The 27,363-nt window shown below is 38.3% G+C and overlaps 1 protein-coding gene across 1 annotated transcript; it reads right to left on the bottom strand.

Annotated features, from left to right (window-relative positions):
• Positions 1–300: 300 nt before the first annotated feature.
• Positions 301–11,759, bottom strand: LOC144309535 (cullin-4B-like). Its single transcript, XM_077890625.1, has 5 exons — positions 11,625–11,759; positions 11,359–11,466; positions 10,406–10,519; positions 1,493–1,598; positions 301–663 (listed from the first exon to the last, which is right to left on the bottom strand). The coding sequence occupies exons 1-5, from the start codon at positions 11,742–11,744 to the stop codon at positions 473–475; spliced, it is 639 nt and encodes a 212-aa protein (XP_077746751.1). The 5' UTR covers positions 11,745–11,759; the 3' UTR covers positions 301–472.
• Between the last annotated feature and the right edge of the window lie 15,604 nt (positions 11,760–27,363).

Raw genomic sequence — 27,363 nt, 5'->3', positions numbered from 1 at the left:
CAGGGATCCCTGGAACATTTATTTGATGTAAATAGGAATAAATCTTGTTACATGCTATCACATATTCCATGTATGAAATTTTAGGACATTATGCTAAGCGAATTAGGCCAGTCACAAAAAGACACAGTCTGTGTGGTCCCCTACTTATACAAGTTACCAAAATTAGTCACATTCATAGAAAATAAAAAAGTAAGTAAAGCTATTGTTTACCAAGGCTGGGGTTAAGAAGAAAAGAGGAGTATTGTTAAAGAAGACAGGGTTTTTTTTGTTATTTAAAATGAAGAAGTTCTGGACACAATGCACCATAGTGTAGATGTATTAACACTACATTCTATTTACACTTCAAAACGGTAATGATGGCAAATTTTACATGTTTTTACCACAATAAAAAAAATGTGCTGTTAGAGTTACTGCTGATCCAAAAGCAAAAGACTTATGAAAGGTCTCAGAAAATTTAAAAGAGACATTAAGATTAAGAGGAAAAAAATACTGTTTCTTTCTCTTGGATTTGATTGATCTTTATCTTGAAGAGTTTGTGTTTGAATTCCTCATTACAAAAAAATCTGTCACCATCTTCCACGTCCTTGCCCTTGGGGTTTTTGATGAGAACTCTAGCTCTGCCACAAGCTAATGACTGAAGAGTTCTTCTTAGTTCTCTATCCTCTGAATGAGAAAAAAAATGTTTAGAATTTTTTATATCACACACTTAATGAATATAATCAAAAGTTACTTAGTCCATATGGACATTGCTGTTACAAACATTGGGGTGCAGCTGTCCTGCCGTTTCACTGCATCTTTGGGGTAAATCCCCAGCAGTGTAATTGCTGGGTCATAGGGTAGTTCTATTTTTAACTCTTTGAGGAACCTCCACACAGTTTTCCAGAGTGTCTAAACCAGTTGACACTCACACCAACAGTGCAAGAGGGTTCCCCTTTCTCCACATCCTCTCCAACATTTCTTTCCTGTCTTGTTAATTTTCACCATTCTCACTGGTGTGGTGGTAGCCAAACTGTGGAAGGAGCCTCAGTGTCCGTCGAAAGATGAATGGATAAAGAAAATGTGGTATATGTATATGTATACAATGGAATATTACCTAGCCATTAGAAATAGATACCCACCATTTGCTTCAACATGGTTAGAACCAGAGGGTATTACGCTAAGTGAATAAGTCAATCGGAGAAGAACAAACATCATATGGTCTCATTCATCTGGGGAATATAAATAATAGTGAAAGGGAATTAAAGGGAAAGGAGAGTGGAAAATATCAGTGACAGTGACAGAACATGAGCAACACCTCTCTGGGAAATGAACAAGGGTGGTGGAAAGGGAGGTGGGCGGGGGGTTAGGGTGACTGGGTGATGGGCACTGAGGGGGGCACTTGACAGGATGAGCACTGGGTGTTATATGTTGGGAAATCGAACTCCAATAAAAAATATATACAAAAATTTTTTTTTAAATAAGGTTTTAAAATTAAAAAAAAAAAAAAACTTACCTAATCCAGTAGCCATCTTAATTTCTTCTAAGCTGAAATGATCTCCTTCATTAAACATCAACAGCACCAATGTTTGGAAAAGAGTCACCTGAAGTTCTTTTTTGCCCTATTAGAAGCAATATTGTATTAATTTATAGAACAATAACATGTTATTGATGACTCAGGTAGGACTTTAGTTACATAAGATGGTCTACATTTGTTGTATTAAAGTATTAAATTGAAAAATAAGTCCTGTGGAAGCAAAGTAGAGCTAAAAGTAGGTGAATATTAACTAGAAAATAATAGAATTTACTGTTTCCACAAATAAATAAAACACACTTTCCATCTCAAACCTCAGAACACACTAGATATATTTTAAAAAATAACAGGAAAATATGCGTTAATTATCTATTCGTCACTTATTCACATTAATATAACTCTGGCTAAATAATTTCCCAATTGCTTCTTTCAGTTACCATTCACTGATAGTAATTATGAAAATTACGTTGTACTCCTTCTAAACATTTAACTGAAATCAATTAAATACTTAATGTTAAACCTTTGAGCATGGGGGGAAGAAAAACCCCTTTGACACTGGTCTTGACAACTTTTTGGATATGATACCAACAGTAGCAGCAGCAACAACAACAAAAACAAAACAACAGCAAGTAAGCAAATGGGACTGTCGTAACAGCAATTTTCTGCAAAGGAAAGGAAATAAATTTATTCATTGTTCAATTTAACAAAATGAACGGCATCCTACAGAATGGAAGGACTTATTTGCAAACCATTTATCTGACAAAGGGTAATATCCAAATACATAAAATATTTATACTACTCAATTTAAGAAAAGCCAAAATAAAAGCTCATTAAAAACAGGCAAAGGGTGTCAATAATCAGTTTTTCCAAAAAAGATACGCAAATGGCTGAAAACTACATGAAAACATGTTCAAAAACAATAATCACTAGGGAAACTGTAAACAAACCAAAATGGAAGTTCATCATAAAAATAACAATAGAATCATCATTATATATATATATATATTTTTTTTTTTTAAGATTTTATTTATTTATTCATGAGAGACAGAGAAAGAGGTAGAAACACAGGTAGAGAGAGATGCAGGCTCCATGCAGGGAACCCAATGTGGGACCCGATCCCAGGATTCCAGGATCACACCCTTAGCTGAAGGCTGAAGCTCAACCACTGAGCCATCTCGGAGTCCCTAGAACAATATATTATATAATCCAACAATTCCACTTCTGGGTTTCTATTTGAAAGAAAGGAAATCACTATGTAAAAGAAATCTGTGCACCCTCATGTTCTTTGCAGCACTATTTACAACAGCCATGACATGGAAACAACTTAAGTATATATGAATAGAAAAATGTGTAAGAAAATGAGACAGATTAGATTAAATAGATACACAGATTAGATAGGTTTATGTAGGTATACAGTTTTTATATACATTAATTATACATAGATACAATGTGTATTTATCAATAAGAAAATAAAATTCTACCCTTTCTGACGATGATGGACGGAAGGCATGAGGCTAAGTGAAGTAAGTAACAGAAAATCAAATGCCATACGATCTCATGTTTTACATTATACTATGCTAATATATATTCCCATCAGTCTGAGAGCATAAGTGCCCAACTAATATCTCAAAACTAATTCCCATCTGCTCATGAGTGCTAACATCTGGCCTATTTAATATCCCTAACTGAGCTGCCTTAGTGAAGGTGTTTTTCTGCCAAAACAAACCTGTAAAGGCTTTAGAAAGAACTGCGTACTCAAATATACAGATAACTCAAGGAATCAAAGATTCACGTGAACAGTACACGGTCAAAGTATACTAACAAAGCACCAAAACTGATGTCAAAAAATGAATATGAATTCTGACAAATAATTCAGAACAATCCTCTTAACAAAATTTAGTGAACTACAAATAATGAAAGACAACTAAGGGGAATTTAAGAAAACAATGCATGAAAATAATTTCAACAAAGATACAGAAATGACTAAAGATAAAAATTCTACAGTGGAAGAACAGAGTGAGTGAATTCAGTTTAGAGCTTATTCAATAGCTATCTCATTATGCAGAATAAAATTCAGTGAACTTCTGGGGTTATGAGAATCCTAGAAAAAGAGGAGAAAGACAATGTGACAGAAGATATATTTAAAGTAATAAGGACTGAAAACTTCCTAAACTAGACAAAAGAAATGTATGTCCAGACTCATGAGCCCCAAGAGACTCCAAATAGGTTAAACTTTTAAGGAGTAAACTCATTACAATGAAATTATCAAATGTGTAAACCAAAAGAGTTTTGAAAGCAACAAAAGAAAATTCGCTCATCATATACAAAAGTGAGACTACAAGAATATGAGCAGAATTCTCACCAAAACTTTGCAAGCCAGGAGAGAGCAACCTATACAGTAATAAAAAAAAAAGAAAAGAAAAAATAAGATCCAATGATATGGTGCATATCAAAAACTGCATTTTAGCTTTCACAGAATGTACAGGAAGAGGTGAAAAGATTTTGCCTAGTTTATATTAATAGCCAATTAATTAATAATTAACAGAAATTAGACAAAATACAGATAAGGCCAAGAATGGACAAAGAAAGGTGATTATATAATGAAAGGGCAATCCAAAAAGAACACAGAAATTTTAAATACATATGCTGTCAACATATGTATTTGACAGAAACTTTAAATACATAAATATATATGCTGTCAACATTGGGGCACTTAATATATAAAGCAATAGTAATAGAACTAAAAGGAGAAATAAATTAAAAAGTGACAAGTTAACAGTTAAGGACTTTCCATACACTATTCTCACGAACAGACCGTTCATCCAGATGCAAAATCAATTAGTAGGGAATGCTGAAAAATACTGTAGACTCAAGGACAAATAGAGCCTTTTTTGGGGACAGATAATATATGCCATTTAAATAATTTTAAAAAGCAGGAAGATAGAAATTCTATCAGGTCTATTTTCTGACCACAATAGTAAGAAATCAGAAATCAGTAACAAAAGGAAAACTTGCAAATATATGGAAGCTACACGACACAATAATGGTTCAAAGATCTTATAAATATACTTACTTGAGACAAATGATAAGGGAAATGAAACTGATGAGTTGTAGCAAAAGCAGTGGTTAAAGGGATTATTTTTACAGCAATAAATATCTACATTTATTGTATTACCTCAAATTCACCTAATTTATATCAAGTAGGAACTAGAAAAGCAAAAACAAACTAAGTCCAAATTAGTAGGAGGAGAGACCTGGTATCAGAGCAGAAATACATGAAAGAGAACAGAAAAAAAAAAAAAACATTAACAACACTAAAAGTTGGCTCTTTGAAAAGAAGAAATTTGCAAAACTTTACACAGACTCATCAAGAGAAATGACAAAAAATTATAAAGACAAGACACTACCACAGAAACCACAGAAATTCAAAGATTCGGAAGACTACTATATACAATAATACACCAAAACATTAGATGACCTAGAAAAAATAACTGAATTTCTAAAAATACATAACTTACCATCACAGAAACATAAAAAAATAAAAAACTTGAACACAGCAATTCGTAGTAAAGAGATCGAACAGGTAAATCAAAATCCTTCTACAAAGAAAAATACAGACCCTAACTTCATAAGGGGTAAACTACTTAAAAAATAATACCAACTCTTCTCAAACTCTTATAAATAACTAAGATGAGGGCAGCCCTGGTGGCGCAGCGGTTTAGCACTGCCTGCAGCCCAGGGCGTGATCCTGGAGACCCTGGATCAAGTCCCACGTCGGGCTCTCTGCATGAAGCCTGCTTCTCCCTCTGCCTGTGTCTCTGCCTCTCATTCTCTCTCTGTGTCTCTCTGAATAAATTAATAAAATCTTAAAAAAATAAAAATAAAAATAAATAAATAAGATGAGGAAACAGTACCAGGTTCATTTCAGTAGGCGAACATTATTACACTCATAATAAGGCAGATAAAGACACTATAAGAAAACAGCAAGATACCTTGAATACATGTGCAAAAATTCTCAAATACTGGGTAAGTGAATTTAACAGAACCTTAAAAAGATCTTCTACCATGACCCAATGGGATTCATCCCCATGATACAAAGGTGAGTCAACATATGCAAAGCTATGTGATATATTACACTAACAGAATGAAAGATACAAATCACATGATCATCTCAATAGTTGCAGAAAAAGCACTTGAAAATAATTCACGTGAATTCATGACAAAAACTCTCAAACAAGTGGTTACAAAATAACATACCTCAACATAATGAAGGCCACAAATGAGAAGCATACAGCCAACATTTAGCTGAACAGCAGAGGTTAGAATTTAATCTTAACTAAATGGTTTCAGCTGCAGGCTTACATATTTTTATTTTCTCCATTTTTCCCACCAATTTTATTTTTTTTCCTGTTTCAAACTCAGCTCCATTCCTCCAACTTCAAGCCATCTACTTATCAATTACCTCAGTCTTCCCTGTTCTTCCCCATTCTCCACTTAAAGCCTGTCCTCTAAATGTCTTCCTATGAAGTTTAGACTTTGGTCCATTAACAGGAGTAGATCCAGCTTTTGTGGCATCGGAATCTTACACAATTTGGAGACCACTCTCAATAAAAATGATTTAATTCGAAATGAAAAGTTATACAGCTAAATAACTATGTACTGAAAATGAATAAACATATTTATGGCTGGAAAGTAACATATATGGTGATTACATTATCAAGATTATAACTGATTATGACTTCATAATTTGCATTCACAGCTAAATATTACATTTCTGTTTTTGTATGGTTTTTTTTCTGTGCTTTTATTGGTTTTCCCCAGGTACATATGCATCATCTAGTTTTCAACAGGTGTTATTTCCTTTCAATGTATTAAAAAAAGGCAGAATATAGTCATAACTTTTTAATACCTATAGTTATTCATATTATCCTGAATGCAGGTAAATAGCTTCCAGGGAGTGAGATACTAATTATTAATTCCAGCAAATACTGCACTAGTTCCCTTTTATCCCAACCTTTGTTCATTCGGGGATGAAATTTTGAAAAAGTACGTGTCTGTGCATGAATACACCTGAAAATAATTAAATTATCTGTAATATAGTTCTCAAATTTGGTTATGATGTGAATTTACAAAGTAATTAAGCAGAGCTGGTTTTTTTTTTTTTAACATCATTACGATATGATGAAAAATGCTCCACAATAATGGAAGGTATTTCCCTAATAAAGAATCCATTGTGTATAATTTGCTGAATAACAAAACCAAAAAAAAAAAAAAAAAACACAACAAAGAAAGGTCTTAAAATTTTTACTGGGAAACAAGTAACACTTCTGAAAATATGTACTTGCAGAATTTTTAATTTAAAATAGATGTCACGAAATCCCTGGGTGGCTCAGTGGTTGAGCGCCTGCCTTCGGCCCAGGGCATGATCTTGGAGTTCTGGGATTGAGTCCCACATCAGGCTCCCTGCATGGAGCCTGCTTCTCCCTCTGCCTGTGTCTCTGCCTCGCTCTCTGTGTCTCTCATGAATAAATAAATAAAATCTTTAAAGAAAATACGTGTCACATTCAGGTGGGATGCAGGATTTTTACAGCCTGAAATTATTCAGTGTGCTAATATGAGTCATAATACACTTTCCAAACCCGTAAGCTGCAACATATCAACCTTGAACACTAATACAATATAAAGACTTTGGAAGATGATTATGTGCCAATGGAACATTGTCAAGCATAATAAATGTATCAGTTTGGTGGGAGGTGCTGATCAAGGGAGACTTTGTGACTTCTGTTCAATTTTTCATTAAATCTTACACTGCTGGATTGAAGAGAATGCATGTATAGTTTAATTTCAAATCATTTTAATGAAAAAAGGAGTTATGAAAATATTATAATTTCTCAAATAATGAGAGTCCAACCAGCAAGAAGACTGGTCCTATCTAACTCAATCTGGTATTATCAGCATATAGAATAATTCAGGAAAATATCACAGTCTTTCTTGATTCCCTTTTCCAATTGTATTACAAATGTTAGTGTCACTAATAATTAGCGGTGTTTTCTTTCCTAAGTGAAGGACTTTGAACTGTTAAGAAGATTCACCATAGAAAGCAATTAAAATTTGACTTTTCATTTATTAATTAATATAGATGCTCATGATGAATCCAGAAGAGTAAAATGAAGTGAAAATTGCACATTAGAAATCTCTAATATTAGTGAAATTAGTAAAAATCAGTAAAACGAATTGTATTGTATGTTTGCAGCATGATAGAAGACAAAATGGTTGGAGGCAAATTCTTTATCTTTTCAGGCTTCCTGAAGTGAAAGAAGTATGATTAAGTTTGTCATTTTTAATCACATTTCTGTACTATTTTACTTGTTATCAGGTATACATTGAGTTTCCCATATGTATGTAAGAGCAAGCATAATAATGCATTCATACATATCATATAAAAATTAGTTGTAATTATTCATCCTCTTGCGTAAGTTCTTTCAATAATATTAAATATTCAGATGTAACCTGAGAATTTACATCATCTAGGTCCAACTTTACCTTGGGAAATCAAGTGTATCTTATATTACCCTGAGACCCTTAAGGGTCTAACTATTATCACTCCTGAAATGTAAACATGGTTTACATTTTCCTAGGTTCAAATCAAATGTGAGTTATTGCTTTTCAGCATGGCCTTTCCCAAACTGGCAGAGACAGAATTAAAGACAAAATCTCTCATCATCTCTTAATACTTTGATCACTGAGCCACCATACTCAATTTATACACTTAAGGAATAGATTCAGTCTTCTTTGAAGGTAGAGAGAAACATGTTGGAGATATTTATCTATGGATTGTCAATGCCTGGGGCTTCTATGAAAAGAATAAAGTGTCACACAGTGAAGTGCTCTGGAGGATATATAAACTTCTTGTGGCTGCTATAAGACTTACCGCAAACAGTGGCGCAAAGTGAAACAAGTATATATTCTATCACAGTTCTGAAGGTCCGGAATTCACATGAGTATCACTGGGTAAGAATCAATGTGTGGCAGGGTTATACTCTCTTCAGGGAGTTTACAGTATCCTCCAGCCATTTTCACAATACCATTCCTCTCTCTGTCTCTTTCTCTCCGTTTGTGTGTGTGTGTGTGTGTGTGTGTGTGTGTGTGTGCGCGCGCGTGCACATGCATGTGTGTGTGTCTTGGGAAGGGGGTGAGGGAGAATGGTGTGTGAGTTTGTATGTAACCTTTGGTATGGCATTTAGGGCCCATTCAGATAATCCAGGAGGACTTTCTGGATTACGGATTAAGACTTTACCTCAAGGTCTTTCATCACATCTGCAAAGACCTTTTTCTTCTTTTCATATAAAGAAATGTTACAGTTCCAGAGAATAATAAGATATTATCTTGGGGACCCAATCTTCAACCTACCACCGGGGCAAGAGTTAAAAGTACTGATAAGAAAAGAGAGCCAGCTAATTGCTGTGTCATTATCTCAGAAGTTCAGGCAATGAATGGCATTAAACACACAAGGCAATTAATTGCCTATTTTGTCCCAAATCAATTCCTAAGTCCCAGGCATCAAGAACTGATCTCTGAGAGCTCAGTCAACATTTTTCTTCTTTCCTTCATTTTTTTCATTGCATCAAAAAGTTAATGTGCTACACAATCCAAGGAGCTTTGGTGCTGGTCTTATTTTTTTCCTTTAATCCTAATAGTTTCAATAAAACACTCCACCCAACTATGTCAGAATAAATTTCACACTGTGCTGATTAAGTGCAAGCTTCCATCAGGCTTGTGAGGTCACAGTGGTAAATGGCCAGGGCTCTAATAATTACTGATAGTGATTTTGAACGATCAGAGAGCAAAGAGTGTGGTTTAATATCACAGAAATCCAAGAGTGGACAAAAAGGAAATTAAAATTAATGTTTTAAAAGTAATGTTTAAATAAGTAATGTTTTAAAAACTGATTTGGCATCACTTGCCATCAGGGAAATACAAATCAAAACCACAATGAGATTTGACCTCACACCAGTGAGGATGGGGAAAATTAACAAGGCAAGAAACAGCCAATGTTGGAGAGGATGTGGAGAAAGGGGAGCCCTCCTGCACTGTTGGTGGGAGTGTGAAATGGTGCAGCCACTCTGGAAAACTGTGTGGAGGTTCCTCAAAGAGTTAAAAATTGACCTGCCCTATGACCAGCAATCTTTACCCCAAAGATACAGATGCAATGAAACGCCAGGACACCTGCACCCCGATGTTTCTAGCAGCAATGTCCACAATAGCCAAACTGTGGAAGGAGCCTCGGTGTCCATCAAAAGATGAATGGATAAAGAAGATGTGGTTTATGTATACAATAGAATATTACTCAGCCATTAGAAAGGACAAATACCCACCATTTGCTTCAACGTGGATGGAACTGGAGGGTACTATGCTGAGTGAAGTAAGTCAATCGGAGAAGGACAAACATTATATGTTCTCATTCATTTGGGGAATATAAATAATAATGAAAGGGAATATAAGGGAAGGGAGAAGAAGTGCATGGGAAATATCAGGAAGGGAGACAGAACATAGAGACTCCTAACTCTGGGAAACGAACTAGGGGTGGTGGAAAGGGAGGAGGGCGGGGGGTGGGGGTGAATGGGTGACGGGCACTGAAGGGGGCACTTGACGGGATGATCACTGGGTGTTATTCTGCATGTTGGCAAATTGAACACCAATAAAAAATAAATTTATTATAAAAAAATAACTGATTTCTACAGAAATGATACATGCATCAGCATATTCAAAGTTCAAACACTTCATCATTAAATAAATGAACTTCCTTCATAAGAAAAATATGTATTAAAATATTCTTTATGAAGATAAAACTATTATTTAAAAGTAAAATGCTATCCTTAAAAATCACTTGCTTACCTTTTTAAATTCAGCTTTAAGAACACAGTGTCCAAGAGTTGACTGCCACTGAAGTTTCCGGCCACTGTGTTTGCTTAAGTAGAAATTTTTGAAATTTTCCTGAAGTCTTTCCATCTGGAGGAAAGAAGTAAAGCATCAGTATTGAAACTTATGCTAGCTATCGTACCAGTGGCAGCCCTAGAGTATTATATTTAAAATTGTATATCACCACCTCACACAGGACTATGTAAGAGACTTTTAGGGAAAGGACTGAGTGAGAAAAATGAGAGCTCTGAAAGTAGAAAACAAACCATTGTTATTTTCTTCTAGTTTATATGTGTTCAATAGCTTACATATGCTCTTACGGAAAATGACAAACATGGTAATATAATTATGAAAAATAAATCCATGTAGAAAGAAAGTAAAGATAATAGCAACTGAGTTGCCAACATTAATAAAAGGGGACCATTAAAAAGATGATGGGTAATTGATTTAGCAGAGAAGAGAAAGCTAAAACCAAAGCTGCATGCTGAAAATTGGTGGTACATGGACACGAATTTCCATGATTACTAAATGGAATGAGTAGAACAATGATGTGCTGAATCCTTTTTCCATCATATATTTACATGATACATGAATAAATAGTTATATTAAAACACTGTAAAGAAAATATAAGCCAATACCAGTAAAAAGCACAGCCTGAAAGCAGAAGGAAGCCAGGATGATAGATTTAGAATCTCATCTGACTACATAATAACAACAAACTAGACTATTAAATTTCTTGAATACTGAACTGTTTAATCTGGTTGCCAGATTAAATCTCCATCCTAAAACCTGAAAAAATACCTTTCAAAATGGGCAACATTAAAGTGATACTTATATTAACATAAAAAATGGCACAGAAACTTAAAAGGTTACATTAAAACTTATCTGCTACGGGATATATTTATAGTCATAAACAACGAATTTCTTACCTCTGGGGGTAAATGGATCTCCTTAGGGATATAGGTCGGCCAAAAACTTGTCGTCAGAATATTCACAGTCAATTCAATGTTTCCTGGTATATTTTGGTTCTGCATATACTGTAAGAATAAAAGAATGCAATCAAATAAGAATTTAAAAACCCCTACATGGTTATAACTCTGTAATAGAAATTCATTACTAAAAACAACTTGATAAATTAATGATAAATTACTCACTAAAGATATACCCTGCATTCAAAATGAAATTAATTAAATACCTGTTTTAACTGAATCATGGTATCTTTGGAAAGCTCCATGTCTTTAAACATTCCTTGAAGTTTATTAGTGAAAGCAGTTCCACATTCTGTAAAATATTTTAAAACAATTATAGGTGACATTGAGGAATACTATAGATCGGGAACTCTGAGAGCCCAGCTCCCTGAAATATACACTGAGAAACCTTACAGAAGTATCAGAATTATACCTTACCAAAATTCTGAGAGATATTCGAAGGTTCTCATAAACCAACTGATTAACCAGTATAAAGGCAACATAAATTTAAGTATGCAGTATCTTACCTTACTATATTCTATCCAATTTCCTGTCAAAAAGAAATCTTGTGCATCACTGTTTATGGTTCCAATTGAATATCTGGTTCCCAAGAAACTGTATTTGTCTGGACTCAATTCAAGTCTCCCAGAGTAACTAACCCAGGACTCTATCAGAAAGTTCCCCAGAACATTCAAAGATAAATAAATAAGCTCTTCCAGCCTAAACAGAAGTAATGGTTTGGGGCAAAAAAAAAAAAAAAAAAAAAGACATGCCAAAAGACTGGGAACAGTAGTCATTTTCAGGAATAAAAAATTTGAGATAGGGGATCCCTGGGTGGCACAGCAGTTTAGCGCCTGCCTTTGGCCCAGGGCGCGATCCTGGAGACCCGGGATCGAGTCCCACATCGGGCTCCCGGTGCATGGAGCCTGCTTCTCCCTCTGCCTGTGTCTCTGCCTCTGTCTCTCTCTCTCTCTCTCTCTCTCTGTGACTATCATAAATAAATAAAAATTAAAAAAAAAATTTGAGATAGAGGCAAGATGGCAGAGGAGTAGGGGTCCTCAACTCACCTGGCCCAACCAACTTACCTAGATAACTTTCCAATCATCCTGAACACCTATGAACTCGACGTGAAATTTAAAGAGAGAATAGCCTGAATGCTACAAAGAGAAGGGTTTTCCCTTCTAGCAAGGTAGAAGGTGGAAAATAATAAAAGAAAAAATGATCAAGTTGGGGGGGGGTGGTATGTGTGAAGAGTCAGGCTAAAGCCAGGCAACAAAAGCCTCCAAGACAGGAAAGCCCAGCCTTGGAGAAGCAGGAAGTTTAAAATTCCACCCCTGATTCTTCCCAGAAGGAAAAGTGCTTAGCACGGAAATTGGGCAGAATGGCAAGAGGACCAGTGAAGCCTCCAGTTTTCTGAGTCACAATGAGAGAAGGGGCTCCGTGATGGTTCATTCTGGGAAAGTGCACCATAAACTGTGGACAAATCTCGGTAATGGGCTGGAGTGTTTGGCCAGCGGGGCATTTGGGAGAAGCCAGTGGATTAGGAGGGCAGCTCCAGACGGAGGTGTCTGTGCCCTGCTGCGTTTTCAGGAGCCCTGCCACTGGGACCACGATCCCAGCAGCACAGGGCCCCGGATCCCAAAGCACCACGATCCTGCACTCCCCTGGGACAGGCGAAAGCAGGGAGGGCACAGGACAGTGAGGACTTTCCTGAAACCTGGCCCCTGCAGGCTGTGAGATCATTGCACCCACGCCATCCCAGGAAGAATCCCAGGAAGACTGGGAGACTGCGGCAGTTAGTGCAGGGAGCTGACTCCAGAGCTGGAATTCTGGCCACCTCCCTTGTTGTTTTCCTCGTGCCTGGGGGGAAAGCACTGCCAGGGAACAGAGGTCTCACAGGGTAAACAGCTCCCACTGAGCCCTGCACCTGGCAGGGGGTGGGGCAGCTCCTCCAGGTGCACACACCTGAGAATCAGCACAGCAGGCATCTCCCCCAGATGACCAGCTGGAAGAAGAGATGGGAAGAGCAAGTTCTTGACCAAGAACTTGATTTCAATTTCTGGTCTCTGAACTCGAAATAATAATCTATGGTGAACGTAGGTCGTGGTTGATATTCTTGACTCAATCCACTCATACAGCCACTCTGCACTGGAAAAATGACTACAAAGAATAATTCACCACGGGAGAATCTGCCACAGAGTTACAGAGTTTGGATTACAATTCGAAGTCAGAAAGCCAATTCAGATGCACAATTATAAACTACTCGTAGTTCTTGAAAAAAGCATAAAGGATTCAAGAGACTCCATGACTGCAGAACTTGGATCTAATCAGCAAAATTAAAAATCAATGAAATGAGATGCAATCCAAACTGGAGGTCCAAACGACGAGGGTTAATGAGGTGGAAAAAAGAGTGAGAGACATAGAACACAAGCTGGTGGCAAGGAAGGAAGCTGAGGAAAAAAGAGAAAAACAAGTGAAAGACCATGAGGAAAGTGTAAGGAAAATAAATGACAGCCTCATTAGGAAAAATATACAATACATATAATTGGGGTTCTAGAGAGCACCAACAGGGACAGAGGGCCAGAAAGCATATTTGAATAAATCATAGCTGAGAACTTCCCTAATTTGGGAGAGAAACAGGCATTCAGATCCAGGAGAGAGGGAGGTTCCCCCCAAAATCAATAAAAAACTTTCAACACCCTGACATTTAATAGTGAAACTTGCAAATTCCAAAGATAGAGAGAAAATCCTTAAATCAGCAATAGACAAGAGAATTCTAAGTTATATGGCAATAAATATTAGATTCACAGCATACCACTCCAAAGAGACTTGGAAGGAAAGGAAAGGGCTGGCAAGATATACACAGGGTACTAAATGAGAAGACCATGCAACCAAGAATATGTTATCCAGCAAGGCTCTCATTCAGAATAGAAGGAGAGAGAAAGAATTCTAAGATAGGCAAAAACTGAAAGATTATGTGACCACTGAACCAGCTCTGCAAGAAATATTAAGGGGAACCCTGTAAAAGAAAGAGAAAGCCCAAAGAAATAATCCACAAAAACAGGAATGGAATAGGTATTATGATGAAACTAAATTCTTATCTTTCAGTAGTTGCTCTTAAGGTGAATGGGCTAAATGATCCCATCAAAGGATGCAGGGTTTCAGAATGGAAAAAAGCAAGAAGACCCATCTATTTGCAGTCTACAAGAGACTCACTTGAGACCTAAGGACACCTCCAGCCTGAAAATGAAAGGTTGGAGAACCATGCAACATTCAAATGATCCTCAGAAGAAAGCCGGGGTAGCAATCCTTATATCAAATAAATTAAAGTTTATCCCAAAGCCTGTAGTAAGAGATGAAGAGGGACACCGTTTCATATTTAAAGAGTCTATCCAAAGGAAGACCTAACAGTCATGAAGAGTTATGCCCCTACTGTGGGAGCTAACAAGTACATTAATCAAGTAATAACCAAAAACTACATACTTAGATAATAATACACTAAATAGTAAGAGATATCAACATGGCACTTTCTGCAAATGACAGATATTCTAAGAACATCATCATCAAAGAAACAAGGGCTTTAAGGGCTTTAAAAGATATGCTGGACCAGATAGATTTCACAGATATATACAGAACTTACCATCCAAATGCAAATGAATATACATTCTTCTCAAGTGCACATGAAACTTTCTCCAGAACAGACCACACACTGGGTCACAAATCAGGTCTCAACCAATACCAAAAGACTGGGGTTGTCCCCTACATATTTGCAGAGCACAATGCTCTGAAACTAGAACTCAGTCACAAGAAGAACTCCGGAAGAAACTCAAGTATGTGGAGGTTAATGAGCATCCTACGAAAAGATGAAAGGGTCAACCAGGAAATTAGAGAAGAATTACAAAGATTCATGGAAACTAATGAAAATGAAGATACAATTGTTCAAAATCTTTGGGATACAGCAAAAGTAATCCAGCAAAAGTAATCCTAAGAGGGAAATATGTTGCAATATAAGCATCCTTCAAAAAATTGGAAAAACCCAAATACACAAGCTACCTTCCCACCTACAGGAACTGGAGAAAGAATAGCAAATAAAACCTACACCAAGCAGAAGAAGAGAGATAATAAAGATTTGAGCAGGACTCAATGAAACAGAGGCCAGAAAAACTGTAGAACAGATAGGCGAAACCAGGAGTTGGTTCTTTGAAAGAATTAATAAGACAGATAAACCATTAGCCACCCTTATTAAAAATAAAACAAAAGACAATTAATAAAATCATGAATGAGAAAGGAGAGATCACTACCAACACCAGGGAAACACAAATGATTTAAAAAAACACAGTATGGGGATCCCTGGGTGGCGCAGCGGTTTAGCGCCTGCCTTTGGCCCAGGGCGTGATCCTGGAGACCCGGGATCGAATCCCACATCAGGCTTCCGGTGCATGGAGCCTGCTTCTCCCTCTGCCTGTGTCTCTGCCTCTCTCTCTCTGTGTGACTATCATACATAAATAAAAAAAAAAAAATTAAAAAAAAAAAAACACAGTATGAGCAGCTATACACCAATAAATTAGGCAATCTAGAAGAAATGGATGCATTTCTTGAAAACCTAAATGACCAAAACTGGAACAAGAGGAAATAGAAAACTTGAACACGCCAATAACCAGCGAGGAAATTGAAGGAGTATCAAAAACCTCCCAAGACACAAAAGTCCAGGCAGGGCCAGATGGATTCCCAGGGGAATTCTATCAAACGTTTAAAGAAGAAATGATACCTATGCTACTAGAGCCGTTCAGAATGATAGAAAGGGACGGAATAGTTCCAAGCTCGTTTTATGAGGCCAGGATCACCTTAACTCCAAAACCAAAGACACCACAAAAAAAAAGAGAACTATAGACCAATATCCCAGATGAACATGATGCAAAAACTCTCAACAAGATACTAGCCAATAGGACTCAACAGAACATTAAGAAGATTATTCACCATGCCCAAGTGGGATTAATCCCTGGGATACAAGGCCGGTTCAACACCCATAAAACAATAAAAAAAATCAATCTATAGATCATATCAACAAGAGAAAAAACAAGAATAATATGATCCTCTCAACAGATGCAGAGAAAGCATTTGACAAAATACAGTACCCATTTCGGGAACAAAACGCTTCAGAGTATAGGGATAGAAGTAACATTCTCCAGCATCTTAAAAGTCATCTATGAAAAGCGCACAGCAAATATCATTCTCAATGGGGAAACACTGAGAGCCTTTCCCCTAATATCAGGAACAAGACAGGGATGTCCACTCTCACCACTGCTATCCAACACAATATTAGAAATCCTGGCCTCAGCAATCAGGCAACAAAAAGACATTAAAGGCATTCGAATTGGCAAAGAAGAAGTCAAACTCTCCCTCCTCCCAGATGACATGATACTACTGTACGTAGAAAACCCAAAAGACTCCACCCCAAGATTGCTAGAACTCATACGGCAATTTGGCAGTATGGCAGGATACAAAATCAATCCCCAGAAGTCAGTGGCATTTCTATACACTAACAATGAGACTGAAAGAAGAGAAATTAAGGAATCAATCCAATTGACAATTGCACCCAAAACCGTAAGATACCTAGGAATGAACCTAACCAAAGTGGTAAAGGATCGATACCCTAAAAGCTATAGAGCACTTCTGAAAGAAATTGAGGAAGACACAAAGAGATGGAAACACATTCCATGCTCATGGATTGGCAGAATTAATCCTGTGAAAACGTCAATGTATTACCCAGGGCAATTTACACGTTTAATGCAATCCCTATCAAAATACCATGGACTCTATTCAGAGAGTTAGAACAAATTATTTGAAGATTTGTGTGGAATCAGAAAAGACCCCCAATACCCAGGGGAATTTTAAAAAAGAAAACCATAGGTGGGGCCATCACAATGCCAGATTTCAGGTTGTACTACAAAGCTGTGGTCATCAAGACAGTGTGGTACTGGCACAACAAAAACAGACACATAGGTCAATGGAACAGAATAGAGAATCCAGAAGTGGATCCTCAACTTTATGGTCAACTGATATTCGATAAAGGAGGATAGATTATCCACTGGAAGAAAGACAGTGTCTTCAATAAATGGTGCTGGGAATATTGGACATCCACATGCAGAAGAATGAAACTAGACCACTCTCTTTCACCACACACAAAGATCAACGCAAAATGGATGAAAGATCCAAATGTGAGACAAGATTCCATCAAAATCGTAGAGGAGAACACAGGCAACACCCTTTTTGAATTCGGCCACAGTAACTTCTTACAAGATACACCTATGAAGGCAAAAGAAACAAAAGCAGAAATGAACTATTGGGACTTCATCAAGATAAGAAGCTTTGGCACAGCAAAGGATACAGCAACAAAACGAAAAGACAGCTGACAGAATGGGAGAAGATATTTGCAAATGACATATCAGATAAAGGGCTAGTTTCCAAGATCTATAAAGAACTTACTAAACTCAACACCATAGAAATAAACAACCCAATCATGAAATGGGCAAAAGACATGAACAGAAACCCCACAGAGAAAGACACAGACATGGCCAACACACACATGAGAAAACGCTCTGCATCACTTGCCATCAGGGAAATACAAATCAAAACCACCATAAGATACCACCTCACACCAGTGAGAATGGGGCAAATTAACAAGGCAGGAAACCACAAATGTCGGAGAGGATGTGGAGAAAAGGGAACCCTCTTACACTGTTGGTGGGAATGTGCAATGGTGCAGCCACTCTGGAAAACTGTGTGGAGGTTCCTCAAAGAGTTAAAAACAGACCTGCCCTTAAACCCAGCAATTGCACTGTTGGGGATTTACCCCAAAGATACAGATGCAATGACATGCCGGGACACCTGCACCCCGATGTTTCTAGCAGCAATGTCCACAACAGCCAAACTGTGGAAGGAGCCTCGTTGTCCATTGAAAGATGAATGGATAAAGAAGATGTGGTTTATGTATACAATGGAATATTACTCAGCCATTAGAAATGACAAATACACAGCATTTGCTTCAACGTGGATGGAACTGGAGGGTATTATGCTGAGTGCAATGAGTCAATCAGAGAAGGACAAACATTATATGTTCTCATTCATTTGGGGAATATAAATAATAGTGAAAGGGAATGGAAGGGAATGGGAGAAGAATTGGGTAGGAAATATCACAAAGGGAGACAGAACATAGGACTCCTAACTCTGGGAAATGAACTAGGGGTGGTGGAAGGGGAGGAGGGCGGGGGTGGGGGTGACTTGGTGGGGGGCACTGACAAGGGCACTTGATGGGATGAGCAATGGGTGTTATTCTGTATGTTGGCAAATTGAACACCAATAAAAAATAAATTTATTATTTAAAAAAAAAAGAAAATGCTCCACATCACCTGCCATCAGGGAAATACATACAAAACCACAAGGAGGTACCACCTCACACCAGTGAGAATGGGAAAAAGTAACAACACAGGAAACCACAAATGTAGTGGAGGATGTGGAGAAAGGGGAACCCTCCTGCACTGTTGGTGGGAATGTGAACTGATGCCACCACTCTGGAAAACTGTGTGGAGGTTCCTCAAAGAGTTAAAAATAGATCTGCCCTACGACCCAGCAAGTGCACTGCTGAGGTTTTACCCCAAAGATACAGATCCAGTGAAACACCAGGACACCTGTACCCTGATGTTTATAGCAGCAATGGCCACAATAGCCAAATGTGGAAGGAGTCCTGGTGTCCATCAAAAGATGAATGGATAAAGAAGATGTGGTTTACGTATACAATGGAATATTACTCAGTCGTCAGAAACAACAAATACCCACCATTTGCTTCGACGTGGATGGAACTGGAGGGTATTATGCTGAGTGAAAATAAGTCAATCGGAGAAGGACAAACATTATATGTTCTCATTCATTTGGGGAATATAAAAAATAGTGAAAGAGAATAAAGGGGAAAGGAGAAAAAATGAGTGGGAAATATCAGAAAGGGAGACAGAACCTGGGAGGCTCCTAACTCTGGGAAAGGAACAAGGGGTGGTGGAAAGGGAGGTGGGCGGGGTGTGGGGGTTCCTGTGTGATGCGTGGTGAGAGGGGCACTTGATGGGATGAGCACTGGGTATTATGCTATATGTTGGCAAATTGAACTCCGATAAAAAAAAACAAGAATACATAACTCAGAAACGGGCCCTCAACTCTCGGGTCAACTAATATTTGACAAAGCAGAAAGGAATTTCCCCTGGAAAAAGGACAGTCCCTTCAATAAATGGTGCTTGGAAAATAGGACAGCCATGTGCAGAAGAATGAAACTAGACCATTCTCTTATACCATACACAAAGATTAACTCAAGGTGGATGAAAGATCTAAAAGGAGACCGCAATCCATCAAAATCCTATAGGAGAACACAGGAAACACCCTTTCTGAACTTGCCCACAGCAAGTTCTTGCAAGATACCTCTATGAAGGCAAGGGAAACAAAAGCTAAATGAACTATTGGAACTTCATCAGGATAAAAAGCTTTTGCTCAGGAAAAGAACAATAAACTAAACTAAAAGACAACCTACAGAATGGGAGAAGATATTTGCAAATGACCTATCAGATAAAGGGCTGGTATCCAAGCCCTTATTAAACTCAGCAGCAGAGAAACAAATAATTCAATCATGAAATGGGTGAAAGACATGAACGAAATTTCACCAAGGCAGACATAGACATGGCCAACAAGCACATGAGGAAATGCTCTGCATCGCTTGCCATCAGGGAAATACAAATCAAAACCACAACGCAGTACCACCTCACACCAGTGGGAATGGGGAAAATTAACAAGGCAGGAAACCACAAAAGTTGGAGAAGATGTGGAGAAAGGAGAGCCCTCCTGCACTGTTGGTGGGAATGTGAGGTGATACAGCCACTCTGGAAAACTGTGTGGAGGTTCCTCGATGAGTGAAAAATAGAACTACCTCAGCAGCCATGGTGGCTCAGTGGTTTAGCACTGCCTTCACTTCAGGGTGTGATCCTGGAGTCCTGGGAACAAGTCCCAGGTCGGGCTTCCTGCATGGAGGCAGCTTCTCCGTCTACTTGTGTCTCTGCTTCTCTGTTTCTTTCATGAATAAAAAAAAAAAAAAAAAAAACGAATAGAACTACCCTCTGACCCAGCAATTGCACTACTGGGTATCCCAAAGATACAGATGCAGTGAAACAGCCGGACACCTGCACCCCAATGTTTGTAGCAGCAATGTCCACAATAGCCAAACTGTGGAAAGAGCCTCAGTGTCCGTCGAGGACAAGAATGGATAAAGAAGATGTGCTCTATGTATATAACGGAATATTCCTCAGCCATTAGAAACAACAAATAACCACCATTTGCTTCAACGTGGATAGAAATGGAGGGTGTTATGCTGAGTGCTTAATAATCTGAGAAGGACAAACATTGTATGGTCTCATTCTTACTGGGAACATAAAAAAACTGAAAGAGATTAAAGGGGAAAGGAGAGAAAATAAGTGGGAAGTATCAGTGAGGGTGACAGAACATGAGAGACTCCTAACTCTGGGAAAGAACAAGGGGTGGTGGAAGAGGAGGTGGGCAGGGGGATGGTGACTGGGTGACGGGCACTGATGGGGGCACTTGATGGGATGAGCACTGGTTATTTTATTAGATGTTGGCAAATCGAACTCCAATAAAAATATACAAAAATAATAATAAATAAAACAAGCCATCCCTGCAAGAAATATTAAAGTTGCCTCTTGGAGGGCAAAGCAGAAACAAAATGTTACATAAAACAAGGAAACACCAGAAAAAAGATATCCAGAACGGAGAAAACAAGCTATACAATGAGAATATACATTTTATATCAATAATGAATTTGAATGTAAGTAAACTAAATGCTTCTATCAAAATACACAGAGTGTTAAAATGATTAAAAAAAAAAACAAGATCCAACTGTAAACTGTCAATAAGAGACTTGTTTTAGAGCTAAAGACAGCTGCAGATTAAATGTTGGGGGCGGGGGTAAAAATATTTTTCATGCAAATGAAAGTCCAAAGAAAGCTGCAGTAGCCTTACTTCCCCTAGACAAACTAGACTTTATTTGTATGTTTTAAAGATTGATTGATTGATTTTTACCAACAGTGTGTGAGCAAGCAGAAGCAGGGGAAGTGGAAAGCAGAAGGAGAAGCTCTCCACAGAGCAGGGAGCACATGTGCGACTTCTAGGACCTGGAAATCACCACCTTAGCCAAAGGCAGATGTTTAATTCCCTGAGCCACTAACGGTTCCCCCAAACTAGACTTTAAACCAAAGACTGTATTAACAGATGAGGAAGGGCACTATACCAAAATAAAGAGGTCTATCCAACAAAAAGATCTAAAGATTGTAATCATTTATGTCTTCAATGTGGCATGTTAATACATAAAAACATGTTAATATATAATACAATAAATGATTACCATAAAGGTACTCATTAATAATAATACAATAGTAGTAAGGGACTTAAATACCCGACTTACAGCAATGTGGAAACAGCATAAGTTCACCTTGACTAATGGATAAAGATGATGTGAGATATATACATTAAATGGACTGTTAGTCATCAAAAATAATGAAATCTTACCTGTTGCAATGATAGAGAATATAGGGCTAGTCAAAACATGTCAGAGAAAAACAAATGACACGTAACTTCACCAACCGTGGGATTGAAGAAACGACACAGGAGGGCCTGGAATGCTGTGAATCCTCTTCTAAGTAGGAAGATTGCAGCAATACAGGCCTAGCTTAAGAAGTAAGCAAAACAGGGATGTCTAGGTGGCTCACATAGATGCACCCAGCAATTGCACTACTGGGGATTTACCCCAAAGATAGAGATGCAGTGAAAAACCAAGAAACCTGCACCCCAATGTTTATAGCAGCAATGCACTGAGCATCTGCCTTCGGCTCAGGGCGTGATCCTGGAGTCCCAGGATCGAGTCCTGCATCGTGCTCCCTGCACGGATCCTGCTTCTCCCTCTGCCTATGACTCTGATTCTCTCTCTCTCTCTCTCTCTGTGTGTGTGTGTGTGTGTGTCTCGTGAATACAGAAGTAAAATAAAAATAAATATATCCAAAAAAGAAGCAAGCAAAACATAAACCTTCAACCCAACAGGAAGAGAAATAGAAGAAAAAAGATAGTAAGAGGGAGGAAATAAGATCAGAGATGAAATAAATTGAATATTGATTAACAAGGTAACAGAAAAGATCAATGAGTTGGTTCTTTAAAAAATACCAACTGAGGGAAGAAGTAAAATAGCAGAGCAATAGGGGGACCCTAAGATTGCCTTATCCTTTGAACTCAGCTAGATAAGTAGCAAATCATTCCAAACGCAATCTGAATGCTGAGAAAACAAACTGCACAACTGGCGGGGGTGGGGGGGAAGGCCATACTATGAAAAATTAGGACATACAGAGATGAGATTCCAAAGAGAAAAGAATCACAGGAGCTACAGCAGAGAGCCTTGCTCTCAGAGAGAGGATAGAGAAAGAAACAGAAAAAAACAGGGGATACAGATTGCCCCAGAGAAACACTTCCACAAAACCAGGGGAAAATTAGAGCAGATGATTATCGACAGATTTTACAGGCAGGGGAGCAAAAAAGCTGAAGGTTTAGAAGACCACAGCATGTTCCATCGCATATTTCACATCTTCTTAATCCATCTGTTCATGGGCAGCTTAGCTCTTTCCACTGTTTGGCTACTGTGGACACTGGGGTACATATGCCTTCACAAATCACTATTTCTTGTATCCTTTGGAATAAATACCTAATAGTGCAATTGCTGAATACTTCTATTTGTAACGTTTTGAGAAACCTCTATAATGTCTTCCACAATGGTGCACCACTTTGCATTCCCACCAACAGATTCTCCTTTCTCTGCATCCTCACCAACATCCATTGTTTGCTGACTTGTTTATTTTAACCATTCTGACTGGTGTGAGGTGGGATCTCATTGCGGTTTTGATTCGTATTTCCTTGATGGCATGTGATGTGGAGCATTTTCTCATTTGTCTGTTAGCTATCTGCATGTCTTCTCTGGAGACATGTCTTCATGTCTGTTCACATCTTCTGCCCATTTCCTAACTGGATTTTGTATTTTGGGGGTATTGATTTTGAGGAGTTATTTATAAACTCTGGATACTAGCCCTTATTCTGTTATTTCTGGATATCTTCTCCATTCTGTAAGTTGCCTTTTAGTTTTGCTGATCATTTCTTTTCCTGTCCAAAAGCTTTTTATCCTGATGGAAGTGCCAATAGTACATTTTTGCTTTTGTTTCTCTTGCCTCTGGAGACCGTTCTAGCAGGAAGTTGCTGTGGGGGAGGTCAAAGCGGTTGCTGATCGTGTTTTCTTCTACGATGCTGATGGATGCCGGTCTCACATTTAGGTCTTTCCACCCTTTTTGAATTTCTATTTGTGTATTATATAAAAAGGGGTCCAGCTTCCTTCTTATACGTGTGACTGTCCAATTTCCCCAACATCATTTGTTGAACAGAAGTCTTTTTCTCCATTGGATTTTCTCTCCTGCTTTTTTGAAGATTACTTAAGCACAGATTTGAGGTCCATTTCTAAGTACTCTATTTTATGATCTATGTGTCTGTTTTTATGCCAGTAGCATACTGTCTTGATGATCACAACTTTAACACACAGTTTGAAGTCTGGGATTGTGATGTCTCCTGCTTTGTTTTTCCTTTTTCAATGTTCCTTTGGCAATTCACAGGGTACTTTCTGGTTCCATACAAATTTTAGGAGTGTTTGTTCTGGGTCTGTGAAAAATGCTGGTGAGGTTCTAATAGAGTTTGCCTTCCATGTGTACATGGCTACAGCCAGTCACTTAGACACATGTTAACAATATCTGTTCTTCCAATCCATGAGGAAGGAATGTGCTTCCATTTTTTCATGTCTTTCTCAATTGCTTTCATTAGTGTTTTATACTTTTCAGAATCCTGATCTTGACCCTCTTTGGCTAGGTATATTCCTAGGCAGAGCACATGGTTTCTGATGCAACTGGAAATGGGATCAACTCCTTGAATTCATTTTATTGTTGTTGTGCAGACTTCTGTAGTTGAGTTTGTATCCAGCACCTGTGCTGAATTCCTTTCTCAATTCTAGCAATGTTTTTGGTGAAGTCTTTTGGGTTTTCTATATAGCATCATGTTATCTGAAAACAGTGAAAGTCTGACTTCTTTGCCAATGTGAGTGCTTGCCTTTTATTTCCCTTTGCTGTCTGATTGGGTTTTTAAATATATTTTTTATTGGAGTTCGATTTTCCAACATCTAGTATAACACCCAGTGCGCATCCCATCAAGTGCCCCCATCAGTGCCTATCACCCAGTCACCCCATGTCCTTCCCCACTTCCCCTTCCAACCCCTTGTCCTTTCCCAGAGTTAGAGGAGTCTCTCGTGTTCTGTCACCCTCACTGATATTTCCTATTCATTTTCAGTAATCAGACAACAAAAATAAATAAAAGGCATTCAAACTGGCAAAGAGCGAGCTAAACTCTCCCTCTTTGCAGATGACATGATATTGTAAATGGAAAACCCAAAAGACTTCACCCCAAGATTGCTAGAACTCATACAGCAATTCAGCAGTGCGGCAGTATATGAAATCAATGTCCAGAAATCAGTCCCGTTTCTATACACTAACAATGAAACTGAAGAAAGAGAAATTAAGGACTCAATCCCATTCACAATTGCACCCAAAAGCATAAATACCAAGGAAGAACCCTAACCAAAGAGGGAAAGGATCTATACCTTAAAAACTACAGAACATTTCTGAAAGAAACTGAGGAAAACACAGAGATGGAAAAATATTCCATGCTCATGAAAGATCTAAGTGTGAGACAAGATTCCATCAAAATCCTAGAGGAGAACAGAGGCAATACCCTTTCTGAACTCGGCCACAGTAACTTCCTGCAAGATATATCCACGAAGGCAAAAGAAACAGAAACAAAAACGAACTATTGGGACTTCATCAAAGTAAGAAGCTTTGGCGCGGCAAAGCTTACATCAACAAAACTAAAAGACAGCCTACAAAATGGGAGAAGATATTTGCAAATGACCTATCAGATAAAGGGCTAGTTTCCAAGATCTATAAAGAACTTATTAAACTCAACAGCAAAGAAACAAACAATCCAATCATGAAATGGGCAAAAGACATGAACAGAAATCTCATAGAGGAAGACACAGACATGGCCAACACGCACATGAGAAAATGCTCCGCATCACTTGCTATCAGGGAAATACAAATCAAAACCACAATGAGATACCACCTCACACCTGAGAGAATGGGGAAAATTAACAAGACAGGAAACCACAAATGTTGGAGAGGATGCAGGAAAGGGGAACCCTCTTACACTGTTGGTGGGAATGTGAAATGGTGCAGCCACTCTGGAAAACTGTGTGGAGGTTCCTCAAACAGTTAAAAACAGACCTGCCTGACGACCCAGCAATTCCACTGCTGGGGATTTACCCCAAAGATACAGATGCAATGAAACACCGGGACACCCATACCCCGATACTTCTAGCAGCAATGTCTGCAATAGCCAAAATGTGGAAGGAGCCTCGGTGTCCATCGAAAGATGAATCGATAAAGAAGATGTGGTTTATGTATACAATGGAATATTACTCAGCCATTAGAAACAACAAATACCCACCATTTGCTTCAACGTGGATGGAACTGGAGGGTATTATGCTGAGTGAAGTAAGTCAATCGGAGAAGGACAAACACTATATGGTCTCATTCATTTGGGGAATATAAATAATAGTGAAAGGGAACAGAAGGGAAGGGAGAAGAAATGGGTAGGGAATATCAGAAAGGGAGACAGAACATGAAGACTCCTAACTCTGGGAAATGAACAGAGTGTGTTCGTTGAGTTTGTTCCACCAGAGAACAAACTGGTGGTCGAAGGGGAGGAGGGCGGGGGGTGGGTGAATGTGTGGCGGGCACTGACAGGGGCACTTGACGGGATGAGCACTGGGTGTTATTCTGTATGTGTATGTTGGCAAATTGAACACCAATAAAAAATAAATTTAATATTAAAAAAAGAGAAAAAGAAAATCAGAGCCAGAGGCATCACAATGCTGGATTTCAAGTTGTACTACCAAAGCTGTGATCATCAAGACAGTGTGGTAGTGGCACAAAAACAGACACATAGGTCAATGGAACAGAACAGAGAACCCGGAAATAGGCTCTCAACTCTATGGTCCACTAATTTTCAATAGAGCAGGAAAGAATACCCAATTGAAAAGGACAGTCTCTTCAATAAAGGGTGCTGGGAAAATTGGACAGCCATGGGCCGAAGAATGAAACGGCATCATTCTCTTACACCATACACAATGATAAACTCAGAATGGATGAAAGATCTAAATGTGTTACAAGAATCCATCAAAATCCTAGAGGAGAACACAGGCAACACCCGTTTTGAACTTGACCACAGCAACTTCTTACAAGATACATCTATGATACTTCTATGAAGGCAAGGGAAACAAAAGAAAAACAAGCTATTGGGACTTCACCAGGATAAAAAGCTTCTGCACAGCAAAAGAAAACTAAAAGACAACCAAACTAAATGACATATCAGTTAAAAGGGCTAGTATCCAAGATCTATAAAGAACTTACTAACCTCAACACCCAAGAAACAAACAATCCAATCATGAAAGGGGCAGAAGACATGAACAGACATTTCTCCATAGAAGACCTACATATGGCCAGCAAGTGCATGAGGAAATGCTGCACATCACTGGCCAACAGGGAAATACAAATCGAAACCACAATGGGATACCACCTCACACCAGTGAGAATGATGACAACAAGACAGGAAACCACAATGCTGGGGAGGATGTGAGAAATGGGGACCCTCCTGTGTTGCTGGTTGGAATGCAAAGTCGTGCCACCCCTTTGGAAAACAGTATGGCAGCTCCTCAAGAAGTTAAAAATA

This window comes from Canis aureus, unplaced genomic scaffold, assembly GCF_053574225.1.
Source record: "Canis aureus isolate CA01 unplaced genomic scaffold, VMU_Caureus_v.1.0 NW_027326476.1_RagTag, whole genome shotgun sequence".
NCBI classification, from domain to species: domain Eukaryota; kingdom Metazoa; phylum Chordata; class Mammalia; order Carnivora; family Canidae; genus Canis; species Canis aureus.
The sequence above is the reverse complement of the archived record's forward strand: the minus strand, read 5'-3'. Positions and strand labels throughout refer to the sequence as shown.